Below are 13,002 nucleotides of genomic sequence, written 5' to 3' on the forward strand. Positions count from 1 at the left end.
AATCAACCTTAACCCCTTCACACCCCAGAATATATATTTACATGCCAGGTGCGCAGGGGTTAATATAGTGTGGGCTCAGAAGTCGAGCCCGCTCCATACACAGGTGGTGTTAACTGTCTTTGACAGCTGACGCCCAGTTGCAACAGCCGCCATCGACGTTCAAACCAACCACGGCTGTTAACCCTTTGCTGTAAATTCTGGAGACAATGGTAGAACGAGCTGGAAGCAGATAGCGCTGTCAACATTCCTGAGGATAGATAATCGATAGTAAAAAATCCCAGAGAACCTGTTTAAGATTTATCACAGTAATTACTAGCCTATCGCTAGTAATTATAACATATAACATATGGTTATACTGTCCTTAGGGGTTCCAATATCGAATATTTATTGGTTTGTAAGTGATCATATCGATATGTCATTACTTATTTTCCTGGGAAAACCCCTTTACTTTATATTTTTGTTTTGCACAACTCAAAGTTGCATCTTATACAGGTCACATTAAACTCCTTAATAAATCACTTATATAGGTTAAATGTGACAATTCATAAGTGGGGTTTTTTTGTGCTTTTTTCTTCTCATCATAATTGTCTTTACCTCCAACAGGACACTAACCTGGGACAGAAATAATACAACATTTGTTGGCTTTCTGGATGTGGGCTATGCCTTGAAGAGGTAAAACTGCACATATTTGTAATGAGGCAATATACTGAAGTTATTTTATTCATTAATTAAGGATGGTTTCATACACAGCTTTTTTTTTGTAAAAGGCTACTACAGCTTTTCATGACTATTTTTGATCCAAAGCCAGAAGTGAGTTCTCATTTCCTTTTATTCCCCTGCTGGCTATGGCTCAAATTGCTACAAAAACTGCAGGCTCACAGATTTTCTGTAAGCTTGTAAACTGCACCAATCAAAGCTTTTGACATGACACTATGTGAAAGTTTCAAGTTATTTCTTTATTCATAATGAATGCACATTTTACCCCATTTTTACATACATAGTAGTTGTATTTACTATAATTCTTCAGTAGTAGATTTTAATTTTTTTATTGAACCTCCCAGGCCAACGGAATTCCGCAGCAGAGTCCGTCACGACGCCCCCCCCCCCCCCCCCGAGACCCCATACTCACCTGCGGATCCGCTGCCTGATGTCCTGCATCCCCTGCCGGCGCGCATGCACAGTACAGCTCGTGACGCGCCGGCCACGTCACGTGACGTGGGCGTCGGTGGGCAGGGAAGTGTTTTCACACTATCTACCGCTGTGCTACAGCGGAAGATAGCATGACGGACGGCTTCCATTGACTGCAATTACGGGTGATTACGGGTGATTACGGGTGATTTTACGTGGCGGAATTCCACGGTGGAATTCCACACAGTGAGCATCAAGCTATTAGGTTCAATAGAACCTAATAGCTGCTAGGCAACGCCACTGATTTCCGCCACGGAAATCCGCACGTGGAAATTAGGCCTTAAGGACCAAGTGTGGTAAATATACGGTGCTTGGTCCTGGGCTTTAACCCCAACTGATAGCAAAAATATAGCGTGGGATTACAGCCTCAGCTGCTGCAATTAAGCAGGAGCAGGTCAGGTTCTCAGATGTTAGTCACAGCTGAAAACCCAGAAGAGAAGGCATAAGCGGTTTTTAACAGCTTCTGCCTTCCCCTTTCCTGAGTACACAGCGCTCAATGAGTGCTGTGTACATGAAAGTGGAAGTGTTTCTTCCACTATGCGACCCAGCGATCACGTGACTGCCAGGTCTTCCGTGTTAAAGCAGAGCTGCAGGGTCCCATCATATCCTGATCAGCTCTGCCAGTGACTAATATCACTACAGAAGGATGTTTTCACCTGTAACTGGGGTTAATATGAATACCCCAACTACAGTGGAAAAGTGAATAATAAGCATATGCAAGTCCCCCAGAGGTCTTACATGACGTCATGGGGGACATAGATGGTAAAAAAAAATCATTACAAAAATAAGTTAAAAAAAAATTTAAAAAAATTGCAGAATAAAATAAAAATATATACCGTATATTCCGGTGTATAAGACGACCTTTTAACCCCGAAAAATATGCTCTGCAGTCGGGGGTTGTCTTATACGCCGGGTATACAAAAAAGTGTCAAAAAAAAAAGCAGTACTCACCTCCCCCGGTGTTCTGCAGCACTGCTGCAGTCTGTCGCTCCCTCCTCATCCCCGACAGAGCATTTATTTCTGGATGCGGGGCTTGAAATCCCCGCCTCCAGAAAGCTAATGCTGTGATTGGCTAACTCATGCGGTATCAGCCAATCTCGGCCATTCAATGACATCATTGAATGGCTGTGATTGGCTGACGCCGCCTGAGTTAGCCAATCACAGCCATTCAATGATGTCATTGAATGACTGTGATTAGCTGACGCTGCGTGAGTTAGCCAATCAAAGCATTAGCTTTCTGGAGGCAGGGATTTCAATCCCCGCATCCAGAAAGCAATGCTCTGTCGGGGACTAGGAGGGAACGACAGCCTGCAGCAGCGCCACAGAACGCCGGGGGAGGGGAGTACTCCTTTTTTTTTTTGGACACCGTATTCCCAGCATATAAGGTGACAGTTGGGGGGGTTTCTTATACGCCCAGTCACCTTATACGCCGGAATAATACGGTACATAAAGAAAATGACCCAAAGCTGGACCAAACCAAAACTGTCGCCTCATGCACCCTATAATGCAGCACCATGCATATTATATATCAAAACGTCCAAAACAAAATGAATCCATTCCTTTTAGCGTAAATATACAAATTTTAAAAAAACTATTAATGTGAAAATAAATTTTTTAGCTCTTTATCTCTAATCAGACTAAAAAGCTAGAAAAGTCAGTGGAAAAGAAATTCAAAAAATAGCCCTATGTGTCACAGGAAAAAATGCAGCAAAAATTATTTTGCTTGAACGCAATAAAAAGTGACACATTTTATCTACACTCCAAAATGGTACTAACAGTGGCATGGCTTTAGGGGGTCACAACAGTTCCACTTGTAACTGGGCCCCTAAGGTAGTGGACCTACAAGCTTTCCCCACCACACGCACATTGGCTACAGCATCAACCTTTGCAGTAGTCTGATCCTTTCCACTACAGTGCTCAACACTGTATGGCTGCCTAGTTGTATGACGGTATTAGTGTATCTTGACGCCACCAGAATTACTGGTGCTGATCCTTTCCTCTACAGTTCTCAACGCTGTGTTTCTGCCTAGTTGTATGACAGTATTAGTGTATCTTGACGCCACCAGAATTACTGGTGGAGCCTAGATACATGCAGTTTGAAAGGGGGGTGGCCTCCCCCTGTTCCTGATTGGCTCTCCGTTATCTTCCTGGCAGCGGTCTCACGGGTCCTGTAGTCGCCGGCTGCGGATGTGGAGGAAGGATGAGAGGCGTCCGATGGAGTCGGCGTGCAGGACTTGTCAGCGTTGCTGTGGGATGCAGCGGTAAGTGCTGCGCAGAGAGAGCCGGCGGTATGCACTTGTGAGTGGTGCTGTGGGACCGCTGCAGTGAGCACTGTCAAGAGAGCCGACAGTCAGGAGTTCTGAGCGCAGTAGTGGGACGCAGTGGTGAGCCGTGCACAGTGAGGCGGCGGTCGGAACTTCACAGTGGTGCAGTGCCAGGGAGCCTTGAGCACTGCACAGAGAGCCGCCATTTAGAAACTAGTAAGCGGAACGGTCAAACTGAGCACCGGGGGGGACCCTGTTTATTGAGTGGACCTGTTTGCCTGCTGGAGCTGTGTGTGTGCGTGTGTGTGGGCGCTGCTTCAGGAGGGAGTGCAGCGCATCAGGCAAGGGGAATGCCAGGGTACCTGCAGTCACACCAGTAGAGCCGGCCGCTTCAGGACTAAATTCATGGTAGCAGGACCTTCAGCTCTTAAGCCAATCGGGAGTTAAGGGTGTGACAGGGGGTGTTCCTCATGGAAGTCCTGTCAAACCCCTAGCTTCCAGTGGCGTCAAGATACACTAATACCTTGCATGACATCATCAGTTGTCTTCTGTCTGATCATCTTAAAGTAAGACTGGAGCTGGAAGGATCCGACTGATGTAAAGCATAATGCAGTCAGGGAAGGCAAGAGAAAGTTGGGAACAAAGAAACTATGACCCTGGATATAAAAAGGCATTATTACATCATGGGAGTACAGAAGGGGCACTAAGGTGGCATTATCTGTGACTGTTAGAAAGAGTGCATTATTACAACATGAGGTACAAATGGGGCACTAAGATGGCATTAATACTTTATAGTGTCACAGAGGACACTCACTTTGCTGTGACACCTGTGTAGAGGACTATTGTATAGCCCCAGAAAGTTATGGGTGTTGTATTTTGTGCAAAAAAATGTTATGGGTAGACTGGCAACATTTAATGGAGTGTTTACTTTTGCACTCTATATTTCCCTTGACATTTCATTTTCTGCTTTGAAAAAATTGGAGAGAAAAAAAATTATTTACATTTGCTTTTTTTCTCATCACCCTCCACAATTTTTCCTTCTATATTTTTTAAGGGCCAACAACACTTTCAATTTTAGGCCCAATGACCACAGGCGGATTTGATTTGCAGGTTCCCTGAAGTTCAAGTCGGTCATAGAGGGGCATGGGTGCCCACATTTCAATTTAGGTATGCAGAGTTATTCTCCGGATTCTGCATGCGGAAAACCAATTACAGCATGCTCCATTTTAGTGCAGATTCCGTGCGAATGGCTTCCATTGAAGTCAATGAAAGCCATTCAATCCACAGTCTGTCCGCAATGTCCTGTCCACAGCCGCAGAGTCCGTGGGAAAGCGGAAGTTTAAAAAAAAAACTCATGCGCATGTGCGCCAGCCGGCACTTCCGCGCTCATCCGCAATACAGAAAAAGATGCACAGGTACGCAGGGTCGCTGGCCGCGGGCAGGATTGGATTCCGCTGTGGGCTTAATCTTTTTACTATTTATAAACAGAAGATCATTTTAGAGAAAGTGTTACTCTGTCAGTGAGTCGCTCTCCTCCTTTGCTGCTTTATTTACATAATTTACATTTTTTTATAACTTTTAAGTGCTTCTTTACTCCCTTCTTATTTTAGTATAGTACAATGTTGCAGTTTACTTTATTTGTGGTGTTTATTGCCCCCTTTACATCTTTATTTAGGAACATTTTTTGATTTCTTCCTATTCCTAAGGCCTGACTCGCATATTTTCTCTATGTATTCCATGCGTATATTTACGTGTGCAATACGCAGTGTCAAAGCCCATTGACTTGCATTGTGGAATTCAAACATGTATTTTTCATTTGCTTAGAATTGCCCATGCAAGTCTATAGGATCCTTAAAAATCTGTATTAAATACACATGATACATGTGTTCACTGAGTGCAGGAAATCAATGGGGCTGTCACGTCCACCCACACAGATCTCGCACAGAAACGCACAAACTGCGTGAAAACAATAATAAACTAAAACATGGGAACTCTTTCCCTATTTAAATAACCTCAGGGACAGGGACCTGCCTACATGCAGGGAATTCGCCCTGACAAGGACATGCCTGACCTCGGTCCTTAGTTAGCCCTACATGGAACAGGGGAATAATATAAACACAAGAAAAGAAACACAAACTTAGCTTTGAGATGCAGCAGGCAAATCATAGGTCCAGGACCAAGCTTACGACTAGGACCACAGAGCTAGACTGTAGATTCAATGGCAATTCAGTCCAGCATCAGCCAGACTAAATAGCCATGACAATTGCCCACATGTGCAGCTAAGCATGTCTCCCCTAATACCACACCCACCTGGGCCAGAAGATGGAGAACCACCTGCAAATCCTGCACCAGACTATCAGCATGGCAGCAATCCCAGAATGGCCACAGCAGGGGCCTTCTCGCATTTTATTTTTTGCGCACATAAATACGCAGTGATCGCTATATTTACGTGCGCAAAAAATGCAATAAGCAAGGAATATGCACAATTCGGTTATGTAAATATACAGTGTATTTACGCAACAGCGTACACCTTTTCTTCCTGTAATGTATGAACCGCTGACAGTGAGCATTTAAGAGGCTTTAAAACATTTCCCATTTATTGTCTGAACCCCTATTTTTGAGGACATTGTCCCAGTCAAAGTTAAGGGCATTGGGCGGTGCTGCTCTAAGCTGACTGAACTTGCAAGTGCCAACAGTCAAGCACCCACTTCTCCCATGCCAGGCTTCTGATGTAGCTGCCATCAAAAGACAGCGCATCAAAATAAAACCCCTTAGCAGTCATCGTCAAAAGGCGTATGTGTGGGTTGTTAAGGGGTTAAAGGCTAAGAACACCTGTTAGGGCATTTTTTTTTACTGAAATGCATGTGTTTTGGCTAAAACTAATTTTCGTAGTTGAATTTTTATAAAAAATAAAGTCCACCATTTGCCATCTACAGCTATGTATCACAGTACATAGCAAACTGTAGAATGTTCACTAGTAATTCTGTAAGGACTGTGTCTGATGGCTCTGTCTCTAGCTCATGTCTCTCCTCTCCAAAATGATTTTCTAAATTGGTTTATGATCCAGCCAAAGTTACATTTTAATTTGGTCATCATCAGCAACCCTTGCTATTCCTGAATTTAATGGAAACTGTACCTGTATTAGCAACTCGGGCTGCTGCAATGTGTATGGAGCTATCAGCTTCTGGTCCCAAAACCCCTGCCAATCAACTATTGATGAACTGTCATGAGGATAGGTCATGAATGCTTGAGACCTTGACAACTTTCTTTTAGGGCTTCTACCCACTAGCATATTTTTTAAAGCTGCGTTTTTTTAATGCAAATGTCAATGGGACTGTCAAATGTTAAAATCGCATCGCACAAAAAGTGCAAACTTATGATTTTTATGCGATATTGACATTAGAAAGTCCCATTGATATTTGCATTAAAAAAACGCAGTGATATTGAAACGTTAAAAAAACGCCAGTGGGTAAAAGCCCTTAGGGCTAATGCCCACTACCAGATTTCTGCAGCGGTTTAGAAGTATCGCGTGAATACGCTTCCCCGCCCACCGCCAACAGCGACATCCTGCACCGCTGGCACGTCACGCGATGTACTGCCAATGCTTGCTGGCCTGCCAGGCGGGATGCGTACAGAGGATTCGGAGAAGTAAGTATGGGTTTTTTGGGGGGCGCCATGACTGACTGCACTGCGATATTCCGCTGACTGAGTCCGTCGCGGCCATGGGCATGAGACCTTATTCTACTTTTGCCTAGATAAAATATAAGCTGTGACCCATTTTAGTGGACTGTGCACAACTTGTGTTTTTGGCTTCTTGGAAGCCAAGTAAATTTTAAAAAAATCCCCTTGCATTTAAAGAATACAACTGTTTGTTTTGCTTAAATAATGTTCTGTATGGGCATCTACAAGGGTTAATTCTCTATACCATTTTAAATTTTTCAGAAATTTTTCATTAACGTCAATGCCTTTACCAATGACTGATATATCACAAGCATATCGAATGAATCCAAGAAAAACAGAAGATGCCTTACAACAGGTTTGTTTGAATCAGAAATCATCCTTTTTTGTTAGAATTTTGATGAATGAGCGATGAGCTCATCGTTCAGTTTAAATAGTGGCCGTTTAGTGAACGGCCGCTGTGTTATCTCCATGGAGAGGGGCAAGGAATCGAGAGGTGAGAAATCTCCTGCGCTGTCCGCTCCGTGAGCGAGACAGCTCTGCTACTTCCTGTGCAAGAGAACGGGAGCAAGGAAATACAGGGATGAGTGTCGGGCATAGTTTGCCCAACATTTGTCTCGTGTAAAAGGACCTTTAATTAGTCAACAGATAAGGATGTGAGTTTTACGGTTTTTAAATTGATAGCTAAGAGGCCTGGTGCCACCTCAATATTTTGTTTCCATTACCAAGAACAATCACATTTTTTGTACTGGCTATTGCGCTACCAAACGTTTTTCTTTTACTATACAGACCTGGTGTACATTTCTGATATAATTTACACCAGTTTCTGGCATAAATTACATCTGTTTGACTGGAGTGGCCATGCCCCAACTAACAAGCCCTGTCCACTTCTTTAAAAAAAAAAAAAGGTTTACATTTTTCCACATATACCCCTTGTGCAAAAAGTACCAGGGTCACAACACAATTATTCAATGCTAAGTGCAAAAGTATTGGCACCCCTATGTAATGTACTTAATCTAATTCTCTAACTTCCAGGTATCATACAAATATGAAATTCAGCACGACCATTCTTTATGTCCTACATGGGAAAAGTAAAGGTGTCACAACTCGATTATTGAATGCCTTTTGCAAAAGTGCACTCCTATGCAACGTAACTTCCAGGGCCGCACAAGCGTGAAATTTGTTGTGAGCATTATTTTGGTCCTAAATGAAGAGAGTGAGAAGGGTGGCACATTATGCAGAGAGACATCGGTACATGCAGCCTGAGGAGAATCTAACGCTTCTCTATATGTATACATATTTTATACCTCAGTTACCCTAAAGTAACCTTGACTTCATAACATCTGTATCCATTTAACTCGAGCGACGTCAGGTGTATCAGCTAGTACACAAATATACATCAAATAGTACTTGGTTGAACCATAATGCACATGGTTGTATGCATGTCCTTTAAAACCTACACAAAGTACACTAGAACATGCAGTACTACTTTTACCTAAAACATACATTCTTTACCAAACTGAGTCATATTAGGTGTCTCATAGATGCATAGGGCTTCAGATTTCAAGGGGAGATGCCAAACGTGACAGAAAACTGTTCGATGCTCTATAGGTTGCTGTATTTAAATATATAACTGAAGATATGCTACACAAAGAAATTGGTACGTTGGCGATTGAGGAGGGATAATGCTGTATGGTCATAGACTAATATCTTCCCCTTTATTTATCCTTATATTAAGTATTCCTCCTATCCCACTGACGTGTGTGAGGGGTGTGAATACTTTTTACCCTCCCTCTTTCTATTAGGATATTTTAATTTGGGTAGTCCTATTAGGAGCTAGGATATATGGGAAAGCTCAGAGCTGGGTTTAGAAAAGCACAATTCTTGGTTTATTCAATGGAGGTTGAAATTGAGATTTAGCAGTCTAATGAGGAATTTATCACCTCTGGTATGTAATCAATAGACTGGGTTCTGGCGTAAGAGGTGATATGTCTTTGAGAGGGTGACTCTGGGAAGCAGGTTGTGACAGAGGAGACCATGAGAAGCTGTCATGAGAGAAATAGGGGCATGGGATCAGTCGTTGAGAGGGGAACCATTAGGGAGCAGTCTGAAAGAGGAGGGACTATGGGGATATGTCATTAGAGAAATGTGGGTATGGGGAAAAGTTTGTGTAACAGGGGACATGAAAACAATCTGTGTGAGAGGAGAGAGCAAGAGACCAGTCTGAGGGAAAGGGCATAGGGCACAGTTTGTATGGGGGGGGTGAAATGGAAAGCACTTTATGAATGAGATGGGGGCAGGACAGCAGAACCGGCAGTGGGATATAAAGGGTTACTTTTACTATGAGGGTACAAAAGATAGCATTCTTACTGTATAGTGCAGTATTACTAACTGGGGCACAATGTGGGACGCTATCTGGCATGCGGAGCAGCTGTGCGGCAGAGCTGTGTAGGGTGTGCGGCGTGCGCATGCGGCAGAGCTGTGTGGGGTGTGCGGCGCGCGCATGCAGCAGAGCTGTGTAGAGGCAGCTGAAAGTTACCAGCTGCACATGGCTGGCAGCCACAGACTGGTTGCATACAGAAACACCTTGGACTGAAGTTTTGCACCTGAGCACAAGCTACGCTCCTGGCTCTGCATGTACATTACCTATACTTATTGTGCCTACATCCACCTATTCTTATTGTGCCTACATCCATATACACAATACTTTGCTGCATTCGTTTTTTGACGTGAATAAGAATCATTGTTCTAAATATGTAATGAAATATTTTCAACAGATTCAAAATTATCTCCTAAGGAACAATCAACTTCTCCATAGCGGTACTGGAAATAATACTCCGTCTCAAGAGGTAAAACAATGAAGAAATGTAAAAGAATTGACTGTTCATTTAGAAATCAGTTTACAAACGTATGTTTAGGATGCTTTCACACATGCCATTTTCAAGCAGTAAGAGCCCAAACTAGGAATGGATTCACAAAATAATTTTCCTATATACTTCCTGTCTCTTTACTATCCACCCATAACATTGCTTAAATGGGTTGTCTCACACTAGAGGTGGGATCCCCCAAGTTGGGTTCCCTCTAATACAAAGCTGCACTGTATGAGTGGCTCCCATCCTGGAGGGCTTTATGTAGTACTACATTTATACTGTTAATACTACATTTATACTGTTAATACTACTGCAAAGAAAATGCCTGACAAGCCGTAGGTACTCCGGCAAGGTCACATGATTCACAGGAGCAGGACCCAAGGCTTAAACCTATTAAAGGGGTTCTGACATGAAGAAAAAAAAATTGTACTCACCTTGCCTGGCCTGGCCCGATCGCCAGGCATGTCCCCTCCAGCCGGCATCATCTTCTGTGCCTTTAAAGCAGAGCAGGAGCGGTCAAAAAGACCGCTTCCTGGCTCTGCTCCGTCCGTCAGGCACTTCCGAGGTCAACGGACGGACCGCTCACAGCAAGCACGTCACAAGCAGTGCTTGCTGTGGGCGGCCCGTCCGTCCGGCTGAACTCCGGAGTGCTGCGCATGCGCAGTGGAGACGCAGCCCGTCCTGACTCCTGTCAGAGGGCACCTCTCTACTGCGCATGCGCGCGATCCCGGAGCGGCGCGGCTGCTGGAGGAAGAAGACTGCCTGCCGGGAGCTGACCCCCCGATGTCAACAACAACAGAAGACAAGGTAAGTGTTATATTTTTATGCTTTAGCAGCCATTAAACCCTGGGTTCCCTGGGTCCATTAGGCACACCAGGGGACAATGGCTGCTAAAGCATAAAAAAATTATTCATGTCAGAACCCCTTTAATGACCAATGCCAAAAACCTAGATCAGTCTGGTGATGGTTTCCAGGCCTAAACTTATATTTTCAATATGGTGGTCATGAGGGTACTATCAGTTGATCTACGAGATCTGCATGAGGAATTGGGCTAAGGTGTTTGATAGAGGATGGGGGCTGTGTCATTCCATCGGTGCCTTGTGATGTGATTGAGATGACCTAGTAGGTTCCTATGTATTTAAATATCATATTATGTGAGCTACCAAATGATTGCTACTTCAAGTTCTCTAGTGGGATAAAAAAAAATTATAAAGCGAGTTTAATAAAGTTACATAAAAGATGTACTTGGATTTGTCCCATTTATTAGGGCTCAATCTGAGAGCAGATCCACGTACAAATCAGCAGAACTCTGAGGGTCAACAAGTTTTCTAAGATATAACAGGTTCTTCTTATCGTCTCATTTTCTGCCATTTCCACTCCGTTTCTTTTTTTTTTTTAAGTTCTGATTTTCAGGTGATCTTCCCCATTTTGCTGCTGCCCTATCTACAAGCCACTTCCAGGCAGGGGGCATGTTGCATGCCTACCATTCTGCCTGTGGTTTACTGTACTAGATATACTTTCCATGCTGCATTACCCTGTCTCTGATCCAATCAGCAGGGAGGCAGTATCTGAATGCCAACCCCTTTGCTGTCCAAGGACCATTGTAGGAATCAGGCATTTAGAGACTTTCTAACCAATAAGTAGTGGGTTGCAGAGGGTTTGTAAGAAAGATCGCTATAGCCAGCCACTTTAAACTTGATTTACAGTGGTAGAACAAAAAAAACTTAATGAAAGTATATTACAAGATTGATGATAAACACAGGCTATTGAGTAAGTTCTTTGAAAAGTTAGTGCAACTTTAGGTAGCAGATCCGTGCAAAATTTGGTATATTTCTTTTCTTGCAGATTTTTTTTTCTCTTAGCCATGCTGAAATATAGCCCTTCACAGTTTAGACAGAAATTTATAAAAACAAATCTTTTTATTAGATTATTTTTTTTTAAATTATTCTTAAAAAAAAAAAAAAAGCATTGCTGAATCTCAAAAATAGCAGGAACAAAGACACGATTCGAACATGTCCAGCTCTGGGCTATGGATCGCCGGTGGAGAAGTTTTGTTTGGTAATTTAAGGTCAGTAAATGGACCAATACCTGTTATTTCATTCTCCAGAGATTCAAGAGTATTTATGGCTTGTATGTCTCCTGGTTCGAGACCTAACTCTTGCGCTCTAGTTTTATCTTTTTGAATGAAGTATTTTCTCCACCTTAATTTTCTGGTGAAGAGGGAGATGTCCTTCGGGAAGTTCACGAAGGCAATCCTGATTGTATTACATTCCAAGGGATCGAACTTATAAGAAAAGACGTAAGAGGAGGAGATATTGACATCCTCCTTCTCCAAAAAGAAGCGAGATGGATATATAGGATGGAGACAGTGCAACCTAAGGGGTTGAATGAACAGCTTATCTTTAATTGTTTCCTATGAAAACATAAATGAGATAGAGAGGAATTTACAAACATTGAAATATCGGTATAGGCGTTCCAAATCTAATCACTGGGGAGAGAGGAAGACCAATTACAACAAAAATACAAACAAATATTAAGACTATAAAAAGGGTTTCAATCAACCATATACTCTATTGAATATATGGAGCAATTAGCTAATTACATATATCAAGCAGCCTCATATGATTTTAAGGGCAATTTAACTAACAATGAATATTAATAGTCCAAGTAATTCATTCTAGAAACTTGGCTGCTGTCAGAAAAAAACATAAATCAGTAACAATCTTTTTTCCCTTTTTTTATTATGGTATACATAAATTAAAAGCATGATACGATCTCCTTATAAACAAATAACATCTGCTAGGGTATACTTTAGATAACTCAAGTATATAGATTAGAAATAACTACCTCTGACATACACTATCTTTCTATATACAACCTATAGACATGGTATCGCCCTTATGACACAAGTATGATCCTACCGTAAATACAGTACATGGTAACTACATATCCATTCTGTGTGGCAACAAATCATGTGACCACCCGAGGGTTATCCACGCCTC

General features: G+C 42.6%; 1 protein-coding gene across 1 annotated transcript in view; it reads left to right on the forward strand.

Annotated features, from left to right (window-relative positions):
• LOC136581955 (capping protein, Arp2/3 and myosin-I linker protein 3-like) overlaps window positions 1-13,002 on the forward strand; it is a 218,027-nt gene that overhangs the window by 198,006 nt on the left and 7,019 nt on the right. The window contains exons 18-20 of the mRNA XM_066582666.1: window positions 604-672; window positions 7,395-7,488; window positions 9,908-9,979. Of these exons, the coding sequence (XP_066438763.1) occupies window positions 604-672; window positions 7,395-7,488; window positions 9,908-9,979 (235 nt within the window). The remainder of the gene's footprint in view (window positions 1-603; window positions 673-7,394; window positions 7,489-9,907; window positions 9,980-13,002) is intronic.

The sequence above is a fragment of the Eleutherodactylus coqui genome, chromosome 11, assembly GCF_035609145.1.
Source record: "Eleutherodactylus coqui strain aEleCoq1 chromosome 11, aEleCoq1.hap1, whole genome shotgun sequence".
Taxonomy (NCBI): Eukaryota; Metazoa; Chordata; class Amphibia; order Anura; family Eleutherodactylidae; genus Eleutherodactylus; species Eleutherodactylus coqui.